The 21744-nt window shown below is 43.2% G+C and overlaps 1 protein-coding gene across 4 annotated transcripts in view; it reads left to right on the top strand.

Annotated features, from left to right (window-relative positions):
• Positions 1–21744, top strand: part of LOC123769464 (N-acetylgalactosaminyltransferase 6) — a 182835-nt gene that overhangs the window by 56051 nt on the left and 105040 nt on the right. For 3 of the 4 annotated variants that reach the window (XM_069308803.1, XM_069308804.1, XM_069308805.1), the window contains exons 2-3: positions 14701–14853; positions 15221–15311. In XM_069308803.1, the coding sequence (XP_069164904.1) occupies positions 14701–14853; positions 15221–15311 (244 nt within the window). Of the gene's footprint in view, positions 1–8390; positions 8412–14700; positions 14854–15220; positions 15312–21744 lie in introns of those variants that run through there. The other variant, XM_069308806.1, reaches the window with a different exon arrangement.

Raw genomic sequence — 21744 nt, 5'->3', positions numbered from 1 at the left:
TGAGAATACTCAAGACAGATGAAGATAGACAGAGACTACAGGATGACCTGGACAAACTGGAGGAATGGTCTAGAAAATGGCTGCTAAAATTTCAACTCCGGAAAGTGTAAAATAATGAAATTAGGTGAAGGGAGAAGAAGGCTGAACACAAGTTATCATCTGGGAGGTGAAATCCTGCAAGAGTCAAATAGAGAGAAAGATCTGGGGGTTGATATCACACCAAACCTGTCTCCAGAGGCCCACATCAAAAGGATATCATCAGCGGCATATGCTAGTTTCGCCAACATAAGAACTGCCTTTAGAAACTTGTGTAAGGAATCGTTCAGGACCCTGTATACCACTTATGTCAGACCAATCCTGGAATATGCAGCTCCTGCCTGGAGTCCACATCTAATTAAACACAAGACAAAGTTAGAGAAGATTCAGCGGTATGCCACTAGACTTGTCCCGGAACTAAGAGGTATGAGCTACGAGGAAAGGCTGAAGGCGCTGAACCTCACGTCCCTGGAAAACAGAAGAGTAAGAGGAGACATGATAACCACCTACAAAATTCTCAGGGGAATTGACAGGGTGGACAAAGACAAACTCTTCAGCACGGGTGGAACACAAACAAGGGGACACAGGTGGAAACTTAGTACCCAAATGAGCCACAGAGACATTAGAAAGAATTTTTTCAGTGTCAGAGTTGTTAGTAAATGGAATGCACTAGGAAGTGATGTGGTGTAGGCTGTCTCCATACACAGCTTCAAGTGTAAATATGATAGAGCCCAGTAGGCTCAGGAACCTGTACACCAGTTGATTGATAGTAGAAAGGCGGAACCAGAGAGCCAGAGCTCAACCTCCGCAAGCACAATTAGGTAAGTACAATTAGGCATTTCGGTAAATACACTCAGGAGGAATGCATTTAAGGAGCAGGTTGTGGAAGCAAACTATTCATAATTTTAAAGCTAGATACGATAGGGAAATGGGACTGGAGTCATTGCTGTAAACAACCGATGGCTCGAAAGGCGGGATCCAAGAGTCAATGCTCGATCCTGCAAGCACAAATAAGTGAGTACAAATAAATGAGTACACACACACACACACACACACACACACACACACACACACACACACACACACACACACACACACACACGCGCGCGCGCGCGTGTGTGTGTGTGTGTGTGAACACCATGAGCGTAGCGCTCATCCTGTAACTACACTTAGGTAATACGAATGCACACGCACACACACACACACACACATGGAGAAACCTATGGTTTAATCAGAGATGTGAGCTAGCAAAGCAACTAAGTAAAATGGCGTGGAGAAACTATAGAAACAACAGAACTCTAGAGAGTAGAGAAAGATACCAGAGCGCCAAAAATGAATACGTCAACGACCGCCCCAAACCCGAGAAGAACCTCGGGTATTGAGCTCGGTCATAGTCAAAAGTGTGTGGGGGGTTCCGTAGAATGGGACGGGTGTGGTCGCGGGGGTGAAATGAGTGTAAGGGTAAGCCCTGGACAAAGCCTGGAAAGGCATAAACAAAATTATTGGTAAAAATAATAGACAAGTTTCACACCCAAACCCGCTACACAAAGCCAATCAGTTAATTACAAAATGGGCTCAGGTCTTCAGCTTTGGAATGTAACCAACTAGCACTAGGGAGAAATTGCAGGCGAAGTCCACAGACAGAAATGCTCTCATTAACTTCATGTTGAGCAAGCAACATGATGAATGAAATGTTCCAGATACAGATTATGAACTGGATGCCGCCCTCTCCAGGGGCAGTAGCACTGCTCCTGGTGTGGACGGTATCACTTATGATATTCTAAGACTCCTACATCATGTACCCGGTCATCCATTATTAGAATTGTTTAACGCCAGTTATGTCACTGGGCAGTTGCCAGTATCATGGACCAACAGTCTTACTGTACCTGTACCAAAGCCTGGCCAACCTGATGCTTTTCGTTCCATCTCACTGACCAGTTGCATGTGCAAAACCTTAAGAGAGAATGGTGCTTAATAGATTATTGTCTAGAGTTAAAGAGCACATGTCACCTAATGTCAATGGTTTCACACATGGTAAAAGTGTAAACAACTGTATCACAACCTTTCTCACTGTTCATGGAGACAAAAGGCACAAGCTCACAATATTTCTTGATTTAAAAAACGCCTTTGATATTGCTAATAGGGAAGTGATTATGTATGAATTAGCAAGAATGGATATAGGGGGACAATTATTACAATGGATACGGGACTATCTTACCAACCGGAAGTCCTCTGTACTGTTCCAAGGCTACAAGAGTGAAACTAAAGTAATGCAACTAGGCACCCCACAAGGAGGAGTACTCAGTCCTAACTTGTTTAATGTTCTAATTAATGCCTTACAAAAATCAATCCCAACTAGTCCGGCAAACATCACTATCAGCTATGCAGATGACATCCTTGTACATACTAAAACCCACCGCGAAATGCAAACAATCTTAAATTGTATACATACAGCTTGTGAGAGCCTTGGTCTTGTAATCAACGCTGCTAAAACTAAGGTATTTAACAGACAAATTGGCAACCGCAAAAGTGGACCACGAAAACTAAAGATAGAGAACATACCAATAGACTATGTCTCTTCTTTCAAATACCTTGGTGTCTCTGTCCCTTGTACCTCAACTGCAGTCAATAAGTTACATCAACAGTGTAGAGACAGGCTCAGGGCTCTCAGAAATGTAGTGAGGTACAGCCCTAAGTACGGTGTTAATATTGGAATAGCAAGAATGATGTATTTAGCATATATAAGGTCTCTGATAGACCATGCATCAGCTATGGTCCTGCAAAATGGCAAAAGTATTGATAGACTGGAAAAAGTGCAAAATGAAGCACTCAGAATTATACTTGGCTGTCCTATAACTATTAAAGTTCTCAACGTGCGGAAAGAATTAAATATACTTAGCATTCGAGACAGAATATTTGAAATTAATCTTATGATGGGACTAAAGCTTCTGCGTGATAACAAAAACAACATTGTGCCAGTTAAACTGTTAGAACACATACGTAACGGAACTAGCGAGTCTAAATGGATTCAAAGAACTGCCAATCATATTAAAATGATGGGACTGCACGATGTATATACAGATGAAAGAGTACAGCACTTCCTTCCACCCTGGCACATAGTACCTTTTGACATTCTGACCCCTGCATACCCCACCAAGAAACTAATCACAAACAACCCTCATGCTCAGCTTGCTGCTAAATTAAGCACCATAGAACACATACACAATATACAAGCTGAAAACAACATAACACAGACCATATACACTGACGGATCACTTAACACAGCTACAGGGAGGGCAGGAAATGCTGTTATTGCTCATCAGCCCGATGGCAGCACAATTCAAAGGAATTGTGCTGCCATTAACTAGTAACTAATTAGTAACTGAGCATCCACAATGCAAGCCGAGTTGGTAGCAATACTGGTAGCACTCAAAATTATTGACAACACTGAAGTAGACAGTTTAATTATTTCCGACTCCCTTTCCTCACTACGAGCAATAAACAGTTTGCAATCATGTAATAACGTGCTTGTCTTGGAAGCTAGACGTAGACATATAAGCATACTTAGCAAGAGGGTAAATATAAAAATATTGTGTGGATTCCTTCTCACATTGGCACGCAGAAACATGACAAAGTTGACGCCCTTGCTAAGGCTGCAGTAAATAAAGGCAGTATTGACAGTGATCTTGAGTTATCAAATAGGTCCCTTAAAAGTGTCATTAGACGAGAACTCGTGGATGGATTTGAAGAAAGTAGAACTGTGCAAACTGGAACTAGCAGGTCCATTGTTCATCATAATGAAATGTGTGAAGTTAAACATAGGTATGGGGCAAGTCACAAAGTCAGTAGACTAACAGATGTTGTTAGAGCTTGAGTAAGACTTGGCTACAGGTATTTCTGGCAGTTCGACTTGTATAGGGATCTAGATGAGGTAAAGTGTAAAGTATGTGGACAAAGACAGGGACACACACTCGAACACTATATCTTGGATTGTAGTAAAATTGAGCCATTTAGAGATAAATCTAAGCTCACGCTATTTGATATGCCAACCTATCTTATTACCAAGGATAAAATACCTGATATCCTTGCACTGTATCCATATTTCGCTTCCAGTAGATAAACGAGATATGAGATTAAGAAACAAGTAGTGTATTGTGAAGAATAATAATAAACAGCAGCTCCCCTATGACTCTGTGATATCTCCTTTGCTCAAACTATTATATATTAGCAATAAGACCTACCATTAATGTATAACGACTTACTGTAAATATATAGCTCTTGAAATAGAACATTCTCTGTAACTAGCTGACATGTAACTATAAGGTGTGAAGGATATATGAAATTGTTTATGTAATAATCTAAGATGAGGTCTGACAAAGACCTTTTGTACCCTCTGTAATGCTTTTTGCGCTACCGCTCACAGGATGAGTATGGGGTGCACAATAAACTAACCGCCTCCGGCGGCTACAATCAAAAGGGTGAGAAGAGAGGTAAAGAGGCAATATGAAAATGTCATAGCAAGGCAAAGACTCAACCCAAACTGCTGCATAGCCACATCAAGAGGAAAAACAACAGTGAAGGAACAGGTATTGAAACTGAAGATAGGGGCAGAAAGATTCACTACAAAATGACAAGGAAGTGTGTGAGGAACTCAATAAGAAATTCCAGGAGGTCTTCACGTCAGAGCAAGGAGAAGTTACAGAGATAAATGAGGGAATATCAAACCAGGCACCACTAGAGGAGTTTGTGATTACCAGTGGGAGGTGAAAAATCATCTGCTAGATTTGGATCTCATAAAAACCATAGGCCTGGATGGAATCTCACCATGGATTCTTAAGCAAAGAGCAGAAGCTCTGTGCCTGCCACTCTCCATGGTGTACAACAAATCACTGGTATCAGGTGAACTGCCAAAAATTTGGAAGACGGCTAATGTAATTCCAATATACAAGAAGAGTGATAGGCAGGAGGCACTGAACTGCAGGACAGTGTCCCTAACTTGCATTCCATGCAAGATGATGGAGAAGATTGTGCGAAAAAAGCTAGTCGAACATTTGGAGCAAAAGAACTTTTGTAACAACATCAGCATGGGTTCAGAAATAGCAAATCGTGCCTAACAAGTTTAATTGAGTTCTATACCAGGCAACAAAAATTTAGCAAGAGCGAGCGGGATGGGCAGACTGCATATTTCTGGACTGCCAGAAAACCTTTGACACAGTGCCACATAAGAGACTAGTACGTAAGCTGGAGATGCAGGCAGGAGTGAAAGGGAAGGTACTCCATTGGATAAGGGAGTACCTAAGCAACTGGATACAACGAGTCACTGTGAGGGGTGAGGTATCGGAGTGGCGAGGCGTCACCATTGGAGTCCCACAGGGATCAGTCCTTGGACCAATACTGTTTCTGATATACGTAAATGATCTCCCAGAAGGAATAGACTCGTTCCTCTCAATGTTTGCTGATGATGCAAAACTTATGAGGAGGATCAAGACAGAGGAAGATAGTATGAGGCTACAAGATGGACCATTCCTTCAGTTTGTCTAGGTCAACAAATGGCTACTAAAGTTCAACCTAAGTAAATATAAGGTAATGAAACTTGGCGGAGGAAATAGGAGGCCAGACACTGGATATCGAATGGGAGATGAAGTCCTACACGAAACGGACAGAGAGAAAGATCTAGGAGTTGATATCACGCCAAACCTGTCTTATGAACCCCCCATCAAAAGAATAACATCGGCGGCGTATGCGAGGCTAGCTAACATCGGAACTGCTTTCAGAAATCTGTGTAAGGACTCCTTCAGAACCTTGTATACGAAAGGCGGGATCCAAGAGTCAATGCTCGATCCTGCAAACACAAATAGGTGAGTACAAATAGGTGAGTACATCTATCTGGACCTAAAAAAAGGCTTTTGAGAGAATTCCACATAAGAGGTTGTTCTGAAAACTGAAACATACTGGAGGGGTGACAGGTAAGCTTCTAACATGGATGAAAAATTTCCTAACTGATAGAAAAATGAGGGCAGTAATCAGAGGCAAGGTATCGGTTTGGAGGAATGTCACAAGTGGAGTACCATAGGGTTCAGTTCTTGCACCGGTAATGTTCGTTATCTACATAAACGATCTACCAGATGGAATACAAAATTATATGAACATGTTTGCTGATGATGCTAAGATAATAGGGAAGATAAGAAATTTAGATGATTGTCATGCCCTTCAAGAAGACCTGTACAAACTAAGTATATGGAGCACCACTTGGCAAATGGAATTTAATGTGAATAAATGCCATGTTATGGAATGTGGAATAGGAGAACACAGACCCCACACAACCTATAAATTATGTGAGAAATCTTTAAAGAATTCTGATAAAGAAAGAGATCTAGGGGTGGTTCTAGATAGAAAACTCACCTGAGGACCACATTAAGAACATTGTGCGAGGAGCCTATGCTACACTTTCTAACTTCAGAATTGCTTTTACATATATGGATGGAGAAATACTAAAGAAATTGTTCACGACTTTTGTTAGGCCAAAGCTGGAATATGCAGCGGTTGTATGGTGCCCATATCTTAAGAAGCACATCAACAAACTGGAAAAGGTGCAAAGAAATGCACCAAGTGGCTCCCAGAACTGAAGGGCAAGAGCTACGAGGAGAGGTTAGAGGCATTAAATATGCAAAAACTAGAAGAGAGAAGAAAAAGAGGCGATATGATCACTACGTACAAAATAGTAACAGGAATCGATAAAATTGGGAAGAAAACCTGAGATCTGGAACTTCAAGAACAAGAGGTCATAGATTTAAACTAACGATACAAAGCTACCGGAGAAACATCAGAAAATTCACTTTTGTAAACAGAGTGGGAGACGGTTGGAACAAGTTAGGTGAGAAGGTGGTGGAGGCCAAAATCGTCAGTAATTTCAAAGTGTTATATGACAAAAAGTGCTGGGGAGACGGGACACCGCGAGCGTAGCTCTCATCCTGTAACTACAATTAGGTAATTACAAACCCGTACAAGCACAAGACGAAGTTGGAAAAAGTTCAGAGGTATGCCACTATGCTAGTCCCAGAATTAAGAGGCATGAGTTACGAGGAAAGGCTGTCTGAACTGAACCTCACGTCGCTGGAAAACAGAAGAGCTCGGGAAAACATGATCACCACATACAAAATTCTCAGGGGAATTGACAGGGTAGATATATAAGGATGGATTATTTAACGCGGGTGTTACACGCACAAGAGGACACAGGTGGAAGCTGAGTACCCAAATGAGCCACAGAGACATTAGAAAGAACCATTTCAGTGTCAGAGTAGTTAATAAATGGAATGCACTAGGAAGTAATGTGGTGGAGGATGACTCCATACACCGACCCATCCTCCGAATACAATAGCGTTGCTTCTGATGTCACTTTTGTTCATTAATATTACATATTCGGCGTTTATCTTTAATACATAAAGGTGGTAATACACTCGTCCGGCGCTTCCCAAGCCCTTTGGCCCAGGTTCGTATTCTGGCCGGGGAGGATTGACTGGGCGCCAATCCTAAACTCTAGCCTCTGTTCACCAGCAGTAAATGGGTACCTAGTTGTTAAACGATATGGCGGGTTGTATTCCGGGGACAATTAGGATTAAAAAGCTGCCCGGAAAGCTATGCATGCTAGTGGCTTTACAAGAATGTAAACACTCTTGTATATACATATAAAAATAAATTGTTACGAGATCCAGAGACGCTTTAAAATGTTACACGACCAAAGATCATATTCGCTCCAAAAATCTACCACCTACGGGCTATTCATGTCCGTGCCACCTCTTGTGATGACTTAATCTTCAACAACAACAACATATTGTTAAATTTAAGTATAACTATCGTATAATATAATAGTTTACCTCAAAACCTGCCACAGTCTAGTATTTTGTGAGTACGATCATGTTTGTGGACATTGGGATGTACTCACCTAGTTGTGCATGTTTTGAGCTTTGGCTCTTTGGTCCCGCCCCTCAACTGTCAGTCAACTGTTGTACAGATTCCTGAGCCTACTGGGCTCTATAGTTTTCTTAGTTGGCGGCCGTTGGTCTTACGAAAGCAGGATTATGTCTGTCACATTACTGAACTTCACTTAATAACTATATGCCTGCTAAGTAGAAAATGTTAGCAGTTTATAGCATTGTTTTAATGGTGACTAATAATTTGTATACTGAAAGTACAAATTTTGTGCGCGAAATGGTAAAAAAAAATGTGTGCCATCTGTCTTTTGTGCTAACTGACTTGTATTAGTGTCAGCATAGGTTATCCAGATTCCAGCCACTCGGCGGTGGCTGGCGAGGGAACTGATGGGGACGGGTTTGTCCAGTGATGCATAATGGAAGTACGAGGCCATTGATTGACCGGTCAGTGCCTGTCGTACACGATAAATAACAGCAGGGGTGTAGCCATTGTTCTTCGAGGAGAAATATTTCAGAAGAAATTTGATTAAAAATAAATATTTGTAGCACACTCTCCTCCACGCCTCACTAGCCATTTTGTTTGAGTTCGAGCCATGGTCAGGGAGGATTGACTGGGCACAAATCCTCAACTGTTCGCCCATGTTCACCCAGCAGTAATTGTGGAGCCTGGTTCTAGACAGGCTGGTGTTCAAGGAAAAAGTAGTAGGGTAAAGCTTAAGATGAGCTATGGTAAGAGAAAGCTCTCCGTGAAGAAATATTGGGGTTTGTAAGAGTAGTGTGGGGTACTCATCTAAGTTATAGTCTACTTTTAAGGTTATGAATGCATTCAGCCTTGACCATCTTTTCTTAACTTATTCCATTTTCTCACTCCACTTAGGTTAAATAAATATTTCCTTACATCGCAATGGCTTATATAAGTCTTATTTTCATTTTTTTATCTTTCATTCTGGTGTTGTTTGTAATTACCTAAAATTGATCTGTATCTATTATCTGAGTGTCCATAATCCTAAAGATGTTGTATGTTGTGATTATGTCTCATTTCCCATATCAAATAGAGCAAGTACTTACAGTCTTTTGGCGTAACTTTCTAAAGTTAGGCCACTTTGGATCTTGTGTATTTTTATGCGAGGCTCTGTGTTAGTTATATAGATAGTGTACTGTATAATGCCCTGAATGCCTTCTTTAAGTTCCGGAAAGCTACTCAGATATTTTCCAGTTTTGCATTTGCCTTCTATTTCCATTGAAATGAGCCACTGGAGATAGGCATGACATTGTCTACTCCTAGGTTCTTTTCAGTTTCCATATCTGAGGGGTCACTAATATCATACAATAACCTTGTGATCTTGCTTCGATCCCCCAACACTCATTTTCTTACATTCATATGGTTGATGTCGAACAGCAATCATTCAGACCCATCCCCCCTTCCCCCACAGTTTTTCCAGGCCATAGCTCTGCATCATCTATGAGCAGTGTCAGAGACTTTCAGGCAGCCCATTTATTTTATTTTCCAGTAATCTAACACAAGTCAGCTATTAGAACAATAAAAAACTCTGACCCCAGACAGCACTTGGCTCCCCTTATTTAAATAGTTAAATATGTTAGATATTTCGTTACTGCACAGCCTTTCAAGTGTACTATAATATACTGTACTGTGTATATATGTATATGTGTGTGTAATATATATATATATATATATATATATATATATATATATATATATATATATATATATATGTATGTATGTATGTATGTATGTATGTATGTATGTATGTACTCACCTAGTTGTGTTTGCGGGGGTTGAGCTCTGGCTCTTTGGTCCCGCCTCTCAACCGTCAATCAACAGGTGTACAGATTCCTGAGCCTATCGGGCTCTGTCATATCTACACTTGAAACTGTGTATGGAGTCAGCCTCCACCACATCACTTCCTAATGCATTCCATTTGTCAACATATATATATATATATATATATATATATATATATATATATATATATATATATATATATATATATATATATATATATATATATATATGTGTGTGTCGTACCTAGTAGCCCTACCTGGCTACTAGGTACGACATATATATATATATATATATATATATACTCGCTGAGAGAGAAGCACCCTCCTAGAGTACCATGGGAACCCACTGCTCAGGACACAAATGTCCCAGACATGGGACCTCTATTCCTCCAAGCGTCAGAGGTATACAAAGCCATCATGTCATTTCCGCCAGGCTCGGCAGGGGGATACACTGGAGTAAGACCTCAGCACCTCAAGGAGATGGTAAATCCAGTTCTCGGAGAAGTTGCCGAGACACTATTGTCAGAGGTCACGAAGTTTGTCAACGACTGCCTCTCTGGGTTGATCCCAGATACAATAAAACCCTTTTTCTTTGGAGCATCCCTTTGTGCCCTCAAGAAGAAAGATGGTGGAGTCAGACCCATTGCCGTGGGTAACACACTTCGGCGCCTTGTTGCTAGGGCAGCTGTCAGAAAAATTAGCATAGACGCTGCGACGATGCTTCGACCCCATCAACTAGGTTTTGGTGTCCCCCATGGCTGTGAAGCAGCAGCTCATGCAGCACGAGCCTATATAAAGCACCTCCCAGAAAATAAGGCATTAATTAAATTAGACTTTAAAAATGCCTTCAACCAGGTAAAAAGGGATGTGGTACTGGAAGCAGTTCGAACAAGCTTTCCTTCTCTACTCCCCTTCGTCTCAGCAGGGTACAGTAGGGAATCGACGCTGCTGTTTGGGGAACATGAAGTTGTTTCTGCAGAAGGTGTCCAGCAGGGAGACCCACTTGCCCCTTTTCTTTTTTGCATGGCTGTTAAAGAGGTCACAAGCAGGTTGACCAGCGAACTCAACATCTGGTTCCTGGACGATGGCACCCTGGCAGGGACACAGGAGTCCCTGCTAGAAGATCTACAGCTGGTGAAATCTAAGGGAGAGGAGTTAGGACTCACCCTAAACCCATTAAAGTGTGAAATCATCTCATCTAGCCAACCTACCATAGATGCAGTGCGAACCATATTGCCAGGAGCCCAAGTGATCGCTCCCACCGACAGTGTGCTGCTAGGGGCACCTCTGGGCTCGAGCGCCATTGAGGTAGTCCTCGAAGAAAAGCTGAACGACCTGAGGAGGATGGAGGGAAGAATAGGGGCTTTGGACGCCCACGATGCTCTGTACCTTCTCACAAGGTGCCTGGCTTTGCCCAGACTGACCTATTTCCTAAGGTGTGCTCCCTCCTTCGACAGCCCAAAATTAACAGAATATGACACACTCCTAAGGGCAATAACCGTGAAAGTGTTAAACCTCTCCCTGCAAGATGACCAATGGGACCAAGCAACGCTCCCAGTTAGACTCGGGGGGATAGGTATTCGCAAGGCGACCCAGTTAGCATTGCCGGCATTCTTATCCTCGACCAGTGCAACAGGTGAATTAGTTAAGGAAATACTACCGGAACACCTAAGAGACTTCATTGGGATTCATGATCCCAAATTCGCGGAAGGAGCCGGTCAGTGGGACACTCTTGTCAACTCTCATCCTCGACCTACTTTTCCAAATGACTGCAAACAGTCCAAATGGGATAGCCCCATAGTGGAGAACATCGCCACATCATTGCTGGAGGCAGCTTCCAGGAAGGACAAAGCGCGTCTTCTAGCTGTGCAAGCTCCCCATGCCGGGGACTTCCTGTTGGCAGTCCCTAATTCCGCCTTGGGGACCCGCCTGGACCATCGGACCCTAAGTATTGGTGTTGCTCTGCGCCTTGCCGCCCCTATCTCCACCGAGCACCGGTGTATTTGCGGCCATGCACGGGCAGACCAATACGGCAGCCATGGTCTCATCTGTCGTAAGACACAGGGAAAGATTGCCAGACATGAAGCAGTCAATGACATCATCAAGAGAAGTTTGGCTTCAGCTGGGTGCCCAGCACAAAGGGAACCTCAGTTGTGCAGGCCTGACAACAGCCAAAAACGCCCAGATGGAGTCACCCTGCAGCCGTGGAGAGAAGGTAAACAGGTCGTGTGGGACTACACGTGTGCATCCACATTGGCTGATACCTATCTACCTTACAGCGCAGCTGAGGGAGGCGGGGCGGCCACCTTCAGGGAGACCCAGAAAACTAACAAGTACAGGGACCTAGAACGTTGTTACAGGTTCGTGCCAATAGGCTCTGAGACTCTGGGCGCCTGGGGTAAATGTGCACTTAAGTTCCTGAAGGAGCTGGGCGAGGAACTCATTGGGAAGACTAGAGACCCAAGAGCGGCCAGTTTTATGTTCCAGCGCCTCAGTGTCGCTGTTCAGAGGGGAAATGCGTGTTGTATCTTGGGTACGCACCCGACCCCCGAGGAACTGGACGAGGTCTTCGAACACTGATTGGTATATTGTTATATTGTTATATAAGTGTGTGTTTTCTGTAAACTGTAACATTGCAATAAAATCAAATAAAAAAAAAAATAAAAATAATAGGGGTGGTAGGAGAGGAAAAGATTAAAGTATTCAGTGAGAATCCACAAGGTCTTCTCTGAACACTATTTATTTTCTTCTTCGAGGATGTGGGTCCCTTTAATTAAACCAGTGGTGGTACCCCTATATATATATATATATATATATATATATATATATATATATATATATATATATATATATATATATATATATATATATATAATATATATATATATATACTGTATATACACACACACACACACACACACACACACACACACACACACACACACACACACTATATTATGTGAGAAATCTTTAAAGAATTCTGATAAAGAAAGAGATCTAGGAGTGGTTCTAGATAGAAAACTATCACCTGAGGACCACATAAAGAATATTGTGCAAGGAGCCTATGCAATGCTTTCTAACTTCAGAATTGCATTTAAATACATGGATGGCGATATACTAAAGAAATTGTTCATGACTTTTGTTAGGCCAAAGCTAGAATATGCAGCTGTTGTGTGGTGCCCATATCTTAAGAAGCACATCAACAAACTGGAAAAGGTGCAAAGACATGCTACTAAGTGGCTCCCAGAACTGAAGGGCAAGAGCTACGAGGAGAGGTTAGAAGCATTAAATATGCCAAAACTAGAAGACAGAAGAAAAAGAGGTGATATGATCACTACGTACAAAATAGTAACAGGAATTGATAAAATCGACAGGGAAGACTTCCTGAGACCTGGAACTTCAAGAACAAGAGGTCATAGATTTAAACTAGCTAAACACAGATGCCGAAGAAATATAAGAAAATTCACCTTCGCAAATAGAGTGGTAGACGGTTGGAACAAGTTAAGTGAGAAGGTGGTGGAGGCCAAGACCGTCAGTAGTTTCAAAGCGTTATATGACAAAGAGTGCTGGGAAGACGGGACACCACGAGCGTAGCTCTCATCCTGTAACTACACTTAGGTAATTACTTAGGTAATTACACACACACACACACACACACACACACACACACACACACAGTTTCTATGATCGAGCCACAGAGATATTACAGGAAAGAGATGGTTGGGTTGACTGCATCTTTCTGGACCTAAAAAAGGCTTTCGACAGAGTTCCACATAAGAGGTTGTTCTGGAAACTGGAAAATATTGGAGGGGTGACAGGTAAGCTTCTAACATGGATGAAAAATTTTCTGACTGATAGAAAAATGAGGGCAGTAATCAGAGGCAATGTATCGGAATGGAGAAATGTCACAAGTGGAGTACCACAGGGTTCAGTTCTTGCACCAGTGATGTTTATTGTCTACATAAATAATCTACCAGTTGGTGTACAGAATTATATAAACATGTTTGCTGATGATGCTAAGATAATAGGAAGGATAAGAAATTTAGATGATTGTCATGCCCTTCAAGAAGACCTGGACAAAATAAGTATATGGAGCACCACTTGGCAAACGGAATTCAATGTTAATAAATGTCATGTTATGGAATGTGGAATAGGAGAACATAGACCCCACAAAACCTATATATTATGTGAGAAATCTTTAAAGACTTCTGATAAAGAAAGAGATCTAGGGGTGGTTCTAGATAGAAAACTATCACCTGAGGACCACATAAAGAATATTGTGCAAGGAGCCTATGCTATGCTTTCTAACTTCAGAATTGCTTTTAAATGCATGGATGGCGATATACTAAAGAAATTGTTCATGACTTTTGTTAGGCCAAAGCTAGAATATGCAGCTGTTGTGTGGTGCCCATATCTTAAGAAGCACATCAACAAACTGGAAAAGGTGCAAAGACATGCTACTAAGTGGCTCCCAGAACTGAAGGGCAAGAGCTACGAGGAGAGGTTAGAAGCATTAAATATGCCGAAACTAGAAGACAGAAGAAAAAGAGGTGATATGATCACTACGTACAAAATAGTAACAGGAATTGATAAAATCGACAGGGAAGATTTCCTGAGACCTGGAACTTCAAGAACAAGAGGTCATAGATTTAAACTAGCTAAACACAGATGCCGAAGAAATAAGAAAATTCACCTTCGCAAATAGAGTGGTAGACGGTTGGAACAAGTTAAATGAGAAGATGGTGGAGGCCAAGACCGTCAGTAGTTTCAAAGCGTTATATGACAAAGAGTGCTGGGAAGACGGGACACCACGAGCGTAGCTCTCATCCTGTAACTACACTTAGGTAATTACACTTAGGTAATTACACACTCACACATATGTAACCAAAGCAGACTTGAATGGCTGTTCACTCCAACTCATCTCTTGCAGATTGTATATGACTTCTGTTTGCGGACGTCGACTATGAAACTGAGGCGAGTATGGGGACGGTACCGCGAGAGGATACTTGTGACAGTCCTGATAGCCCTTGTTGTCATCATAATGGCTCCTCCCAAACGCCTACATGACATGGTGAAAAGAGAGGTGAGGGTGGTGGTGGTGGGGGTGGTGGTATCTAACAGGAAAAGGCTGCAGAGTCTGACATGAATATAGAGTTCCCTAACATAAATATGCAGTTACAGTACTGCCAAAACGAATATGTAGTTACTGCTGACATGAATATACTGTACTGTACTGTAGTATACATATAGTGCTGTCATGAATATACAGGTACTGCTTATATGAATATACTGTACTGTACTGTATTGTAGTATACATATAGTGTTGACATGAATATGCATGTAGGGCTGGCATGAATATAGAGTTCCAACATGCTTGGATGAGGTAAAAACAACATTAGGTTAGTAATTTATATTTTAATGTACCCCCAATATTTAACCTTTAATGGCAGGATGGCAGTGTGTTGGTGATAGATGGGGTAAGAAAGAGGGACTACAATGACTATAAGTACCTGAAGGACGAAGTTCTACAAACTGGCCCAGGTTTGAACTGATTCAGTTATTTGGTTTTTACTCAATTTTTACTTATTTTGAGTTTGGATGTAGGAGTTATTTTCACACACATTTTGTGTAAATATAATTATTTCAGCTATCATCTGAGCAAATGTAATCCTTAAAGTGCTGCATTAATGCATATAGCTAGATCCTGCCCTATATGGAAAACAAAAAGTTGATTATAATGAAACACCATTTTCTATGTGGGGCCCCCGGAGGCTCCCTGAAGCTATGTGAACTGATATGTGCTATATTAGTTTGGGGTCGTCAGTCACAGGAGTCCTTATGCCTACCAGGAACCACGAGCCAGAACCTGGCCCCCTCAGAGAGGCGCAGGGAGCAATAAATTGTGAACACTTTAAATATTAAATATTCATAATTGCCATCGACTGGAAAAGAACCCAGTAAGGTAGGTGAATCAAAAAAGACCACTGTTTGGTTAACCAGTGCAATCTGTGTCCTAAAAGATCAAAATAACGCTCCTAGAAAGAAATCAAACAAGCAACCCTTCGTGCAACTAGCACTCCCACTCGTTAGCGCTAAGCCCCACCCCTGAAGGAGGAGAGGGTGAGCTGGCTCACTGGAGTCTGCAGCCCACCACCCTCGTTCTTGAATGATGAAAACCTGTCAACCAGAGGAAGGAAGGGAATCAGGGAGCCTCCGGAGCATACCCAGAAAATGTCCTTTCATTACATTTAACGATGGTTGTTTTTGGGGAGCCCCGTCGGCTCCCTGAAGCTAACTACCCAAATACAGTATAAGGAAAAACAGGGTTCTGCCCGGGAGGCGGCAGCACCGCAGGTCTCAAGACGAGGAAGAGATAGACGGTCGTAACAGGCAGCCCAAGGCCACACAAGGCCGTGAAGGAACTGGAATGGCCACGAATTACCTGGCTGCCAGGACCCTGTGCAACCTCCAAAACCCCCACGCCCGAATATCGATCCAAAACTGACGCGACAGCAGCATACTTGCAAACATCATGGGCACCAGGGTAATCCACAGGATGGCTAGTCTGAATGACACTGTGGACAATTTGAGACACACGAGCCCCTGGAGCAGGGAACCAAGGAAACCAGTTCCACCCAGAGAGCGTCCACCGTTACAGAACCAGTGACACACAGATAGCGGCATAAAGCTGCCAACAGACAAAACACTTGATGCACCCACAGCCTCAGCAACTAAGCATCCACAACCAACAGACCCCTCTGGAAGCCTGCCATCTTATTCTGCACCAGAAAAGAAGTAGAAGGCTGCTAACAAACAAAACGACCACCCAGACCAAACAAACAGAACCCCCTAGCAGCTGAGAGGAGCATTTTTTTATTGTTGCCGCCAGAGGAGGCTAGTTTATTGTGCAACTCATACGCATCCTGTGAGCGGTAGCACAAAAAGGATTATAAAGAGCACAAAAGGTCGTTATCAGCCCTCAACGGAGATTATTACATTAGCAAATTCATCTATCCTTCACACCTTAATAATGACAGTGTCAACTGGTTTCTGAGAATGTTCTGTTTCAAGAGCTATATATTTACAGTAAATCATTATACATTAATGGTAGGTCTTATTGCTAATCCATAATTGTTTGAACAATGGAGATATTACAGATTCATAGCAGAGCTGCTGTTTATTATTAGACTTCACAATACAGTACAGGAGTACCTTGATTTAAGAGTTTAATCCGTTCCTGGAGACAGCTCGTAATCCGAAAACTTGTAAACCGAAGCTAATTTCCCCATAAGAAATAATGGGAAATGAATTAATCCGTTCCTGACTACCCAAAAACCTCACTTCAAACTAAATTTTATACCTAATTCATCCAAATCTACACTACAAAAGTATGTTCAAGTTATTACTTATCTTTGCTGATGACTTCTGTTGACGTATAGAAGATGGTGAGGAGGAGGGAGGAGGAGAGGTGTTACTGTTTGGAAGGGAGTCCCCTTCCATAATAACATCAGCCAGTAAACATTTTTCTGGAGTGCACTCTCTGGCACGTTTTGCCTGTATACCACTAGGTCCTGGTTGAGCTCACTGCTTGATTTTCTCACAACGAAACGATCCATTGAAGATTGTTTTTCCCTTCTTTGCAACACTTGTCTGTAGTAAGACATTACATTGTCATTTAAAAGGTCAATGCAACGGCCTGCTACAGCTTTATCTGGGTGAGTTTTTTCAACAAAACTTTGCAATTCTTCCCATACTTCACACATTTTCTTAATGAGGAAGGGACATTGTCTACTGCCTCTACTCAACTATTTTCTTAGGTTGAACCTTACCACTGGCTTTCTTGGGACCCATGGCAAGATATATAATAACAACTTTTATGCTCAAATGGCCAAAAATCCAACAAAAAACTGTAAAACCTTGTGAAAAATTGAGGTGGGATAGTCACTGGGCGCGAGGCTCTGGTAAACTGAGGCGCGATCGCCGTGCCACCACGTGCTAGGTCGGCCTGCTAGGTCGGCCTGCTAGGTCGGCCTGTGTCAACACCCTCGTATTTCGAGGCAATGCTCGTATTCCGATGTAAATTTTCCAAGCAAATCCTGCTCGTAACCTGAAAAACTTGTAAACAGGAACGCTCGTAATCCGAGGTACCCCTGTACTTGCTTCTTAATCTCATATGTCGTTTATCTATTGGAAGCAAAATATGGATACAGTGCAAGGATTTCAGGTACCAGTATTTTATCCTTAGTAATAAGATGGTTTACCATTTCATGCAATGTGAGTTTAGAGTTATCTCTAAATGGCCCAATTTTACTACAGTACACGATATAGTGTTCGAGTGTTTGTCCCTGTTTTTGTCCACACACTTTGCACTTTACTTCATCTAGATCGCTATTCAAGCCGAACTGCCAGATATACTGTACCTGTAGCCAAATCCTATTTGAGCTGTAACAACATCTGTTAGTTTGCTGATTTTGTTACTTGCCCCATAAACATGGTTTACTTGACACATTTCATTGTGATAAACAATGGATCTGCTAGTTCCAGTTTGCACTGTTCAGCTTTCTTCAAATTCATCCAGGAGTTCTCGTCTGATGACACTCTTAAGGGACCAATCTGACAACTCAAGATTTTGTTCAACACTGTCTTTATTTACTGCAACCTTAGCAAGGGCGTCAACTTTATCATGTTCCTCGCAGGCCAATGTGAGAAGGAATCCACAACACTTTTATATTTACCCCCTTGTTAAGTATGCTTATATATCTCAGTATTTTGATATGGCCTTCCACGAACCGAAGGGGCCACCACAAACTGAGGAGAAGAAAGAAAGAAAAGAACCCAGTTCTAAGACCAAGAAGGTTCAGGCGGAGCATGAGCAGGCCGGAGGTGGAAAAAACTCACGAGAGTGCTTGCAGAAGTGGCATCCTCCCCAAAGCAAGCTGCAACGGCTCTGCCAACACTGCACAATAAGAACCAACATTATTAGGTATGAGATAATGATCCAGAAAAAAGCCAAGAAAGAAAGGACAAAACAACCAGGTCCGAAACCGATGTAGAGAAAGGAAAAGATGGAAAGACCACCAAGAAACACCTTACTGTCACTGAGACGAAGACCGCAGGTGGGACACCAGCAAAAAAGCCACCTAATCAACATACAAATGGAGATACAAACATGTCAGAAATGTCAGACGCGTAGTGAGGAGCAGGAAGGCAAACCAGCAAGGAGCCTCACCAGCCTGAACTGCTGAAAGAGGCGGAGCCTCAGGTAAAAAAGACAGGTTCGGACATCAAGCAAGCAGCGCCTGAAACCAAGGCTAGGCTGGGCTGGCCACCATGGAGACAGGAGAATCCCTTTTATCCGATAGGAATCCAGCTGATCCAGAACTTGAAGCAACAGCTGGACCAGGGGGTTGGAGATACAGGAACCCTCACCTCGACCAGTCCTGCCGAAAAGCATCTACTGTGAGACTTTCGCAGTCGGGGAATGATGCCATGGACAGTGGGGAGATGCCAAGACCACGCCAACGCAGAGAGATCCTCCTACGGGCACCCGTACATCCGGCAAAGCCAAAGGATAAAGGCGGCATCGACCAGCCACTCCGTGGAAAAAAAGAATGAAACAAGATAGGCCATCTGCCAGGACAGCTGATGTCCTGGGGCCTGATAGCAGAGTGGACAGCACTTCGGATTCGTAGTCCTGAGGTTCCGGGTTCGATCCCCGGTGGAGGCGGAAACAAATAGGCAGAGTTTCTTTCACCCTGATGCCGCTATTACCTAGCAGCAGGCTGTCTAACCTGGGAGTTAGACAGCTGCTATGGGCTGCTTCCTAGGGGTGTGTAACAAAAAGGAGGCCTGGTCAAGGATCGGGCCGCAGGGACACTAGGCCCCGAAATCATCTCAAGATAGGACATGTTGGACATCCCCCTCCCCCCCCCCCCCAAAAAAAACGTGAATAGCGCAGAGAGCTAAACACCAAGAACTCAGCAGTAGAGCTACCCGAAGTGACCAGCCCCAAATTGCCAAGGACCGAAAGACCCAACCCCCCGTGTGAGAAAATGAACCATGGAGGGGGGGGGAGCAGTCCGAATGGAGCCAGAACATCGAGCCCCGAGGAAGCTGAATCCATTGCAGTGCCTGCCACACCACTGCAACTCTTTCACCGTGCCATGAGCCCAACATAAGGACAGCGACCCAAATTCCCTGGCCTGACTGGTGAGCACTGGTCACAAAACCACAATGAAGAGATGAAGCGTCCGTGAACAAATCAAGCAAGGGAAGAGGAAGGACACCTAGGAGCGAACCCTGCAATTGCAAGAGAGGAGCGAAAGAGGCTGCACAGAAGGTACCAGAACAGCCTACGAAGCTAAACCCTACCCATTGGAGAAAAACCAAAGCAAAGTTCAGGCTTCCGCACAGCTGCTCATGCAACCGTTGAGTGACCCGGGTTTCCCTCTAAAACAGCAGAAAGTAGGACTGCAATTGGAGCAAAGCCGCAGGAGGGAGAGAAATGGACGCAGTCCGAGAATCCCACTCGCGGTCCAGCCAAGTCTGAACCTGGGACTGAACCAACTTGAACTTCCGCCAAGTTACCAGGAACCCGAACACGGCAAGCTGAGAAAGAACCAGACCGGCAAGGCACCCGCACCAACCAGTCGACAAGGCGAGCTGCCAGCCACAAAGACACAGGAACATCGGAATGCACCCGATCAGTGGAAGAGAAACCGAACTCAAAACCAGAGGAAGATGCGTAAACCGGGTCTCGCAGAAGGTGCGCACCAAGGGCCACCCAAACCTCCACAAGGGAAGTCGAGAGGAAGAAAACCACCGAAAAGACAAATCCATGGATCCCAAGGGCACCCGGAAAGGAACCTGGGGGAAAATCCTATGAACCGCATTTGCCGGCGGATACGACGCACAATGTGTATTAAAGTTTTTTTTATATATATAAGCAATTCTTCTCCCCCCCCCCCCCAAATGGCCATAACACAGATGGGAACCTAGCGCCATAGCCTAGGGAGCCGGACGAGCATACAGGGCAAGGTCGCTAGGCATAAAATTAATAACATTGAGGAAATAAAAAAAACAAGCAAATGACCACAGTCTGTGAACATAAGTCTGAGGGAATACTATATAGAAGTACAGTACCACAGTCTTGTACGTAAGACAAGACTGCCCTGGGATCACAAGACCTGAAGACAAGACCACCACCCACAATTCCTCAAGGAAACGGACAAGGTTGAAAATAAAAAATGTGGATGAAGCTACACGGTTGGTACACCCATAATGGGACACAGGTGGAAGCTGAGTACCCAAGAGAACCAAGAGATATTAGAAAGAATTTGGCCAGTGGCAGAGTTGTAAGGAAATGGAATGAAGGAGGCAGTGATGTGGTGTAAGCTGACACCATACACAAGATCAAACTTAGAGAAGAAAGAGCTTGAAAAGCTCAGGAATGTGTACACCAGTAGAACGACGGACGAGAGGTGGACCCAAAGAGCCGAAGCATAATTCCCGTAAGCACAACTAGACAAGTTCAATGAGGCGAGTACAAACTTACCAAAACTACCGAAGACACATTGGCAGTGATGTGGGAAGCTCACACCAATTCATGTACCTCCCCACCTATTTCACAGCAGACATAACCCACATCTGAGAAATGTCATACATAAGGGAACGACTAAGTTATCGGTAAGAACAATGGTTCATTAATGAAACTAAAAACACCCCAAAAATTGGAAAGGAACTATAAACTTTCAACCGCCTGGCAGCCATTTGCAAGAAGCTGGATGACAACAAACCACAGCTGTGGCATGGTGCATCATGACCGAGTGCGCCTCCCTGGCAACCAGTCGCCGCAACTCAATACTACAGTATCTACATACAGGAATACTCTTACCATAAATATAAACAACGAAACTGCAGAGCTGAGAAGAGGCAAGAGCATGGGTTCCAAAACCACATTAAAGTAAAGTGCAAT

Source organism: Procambarus clarkii, chromosome 63, assembly GCF_040958095.1.
Source record: "Procambarus clarkii isolate CNS0578487 chromosome 63, FALCON_Pclarkii_2.0, whole genome shotgun sequence".
Lineage (NCBI taxonomy): Eukaryota > Metazoa > Arthropoda > Malacostraca > Decapoda > Cambaridae > Procambarus > Procambarus clarkii.
Note: the sequence above shows the minus strand (reverse complement) of the source record. Positions and strands in the feature narration are given on the sequence as shown.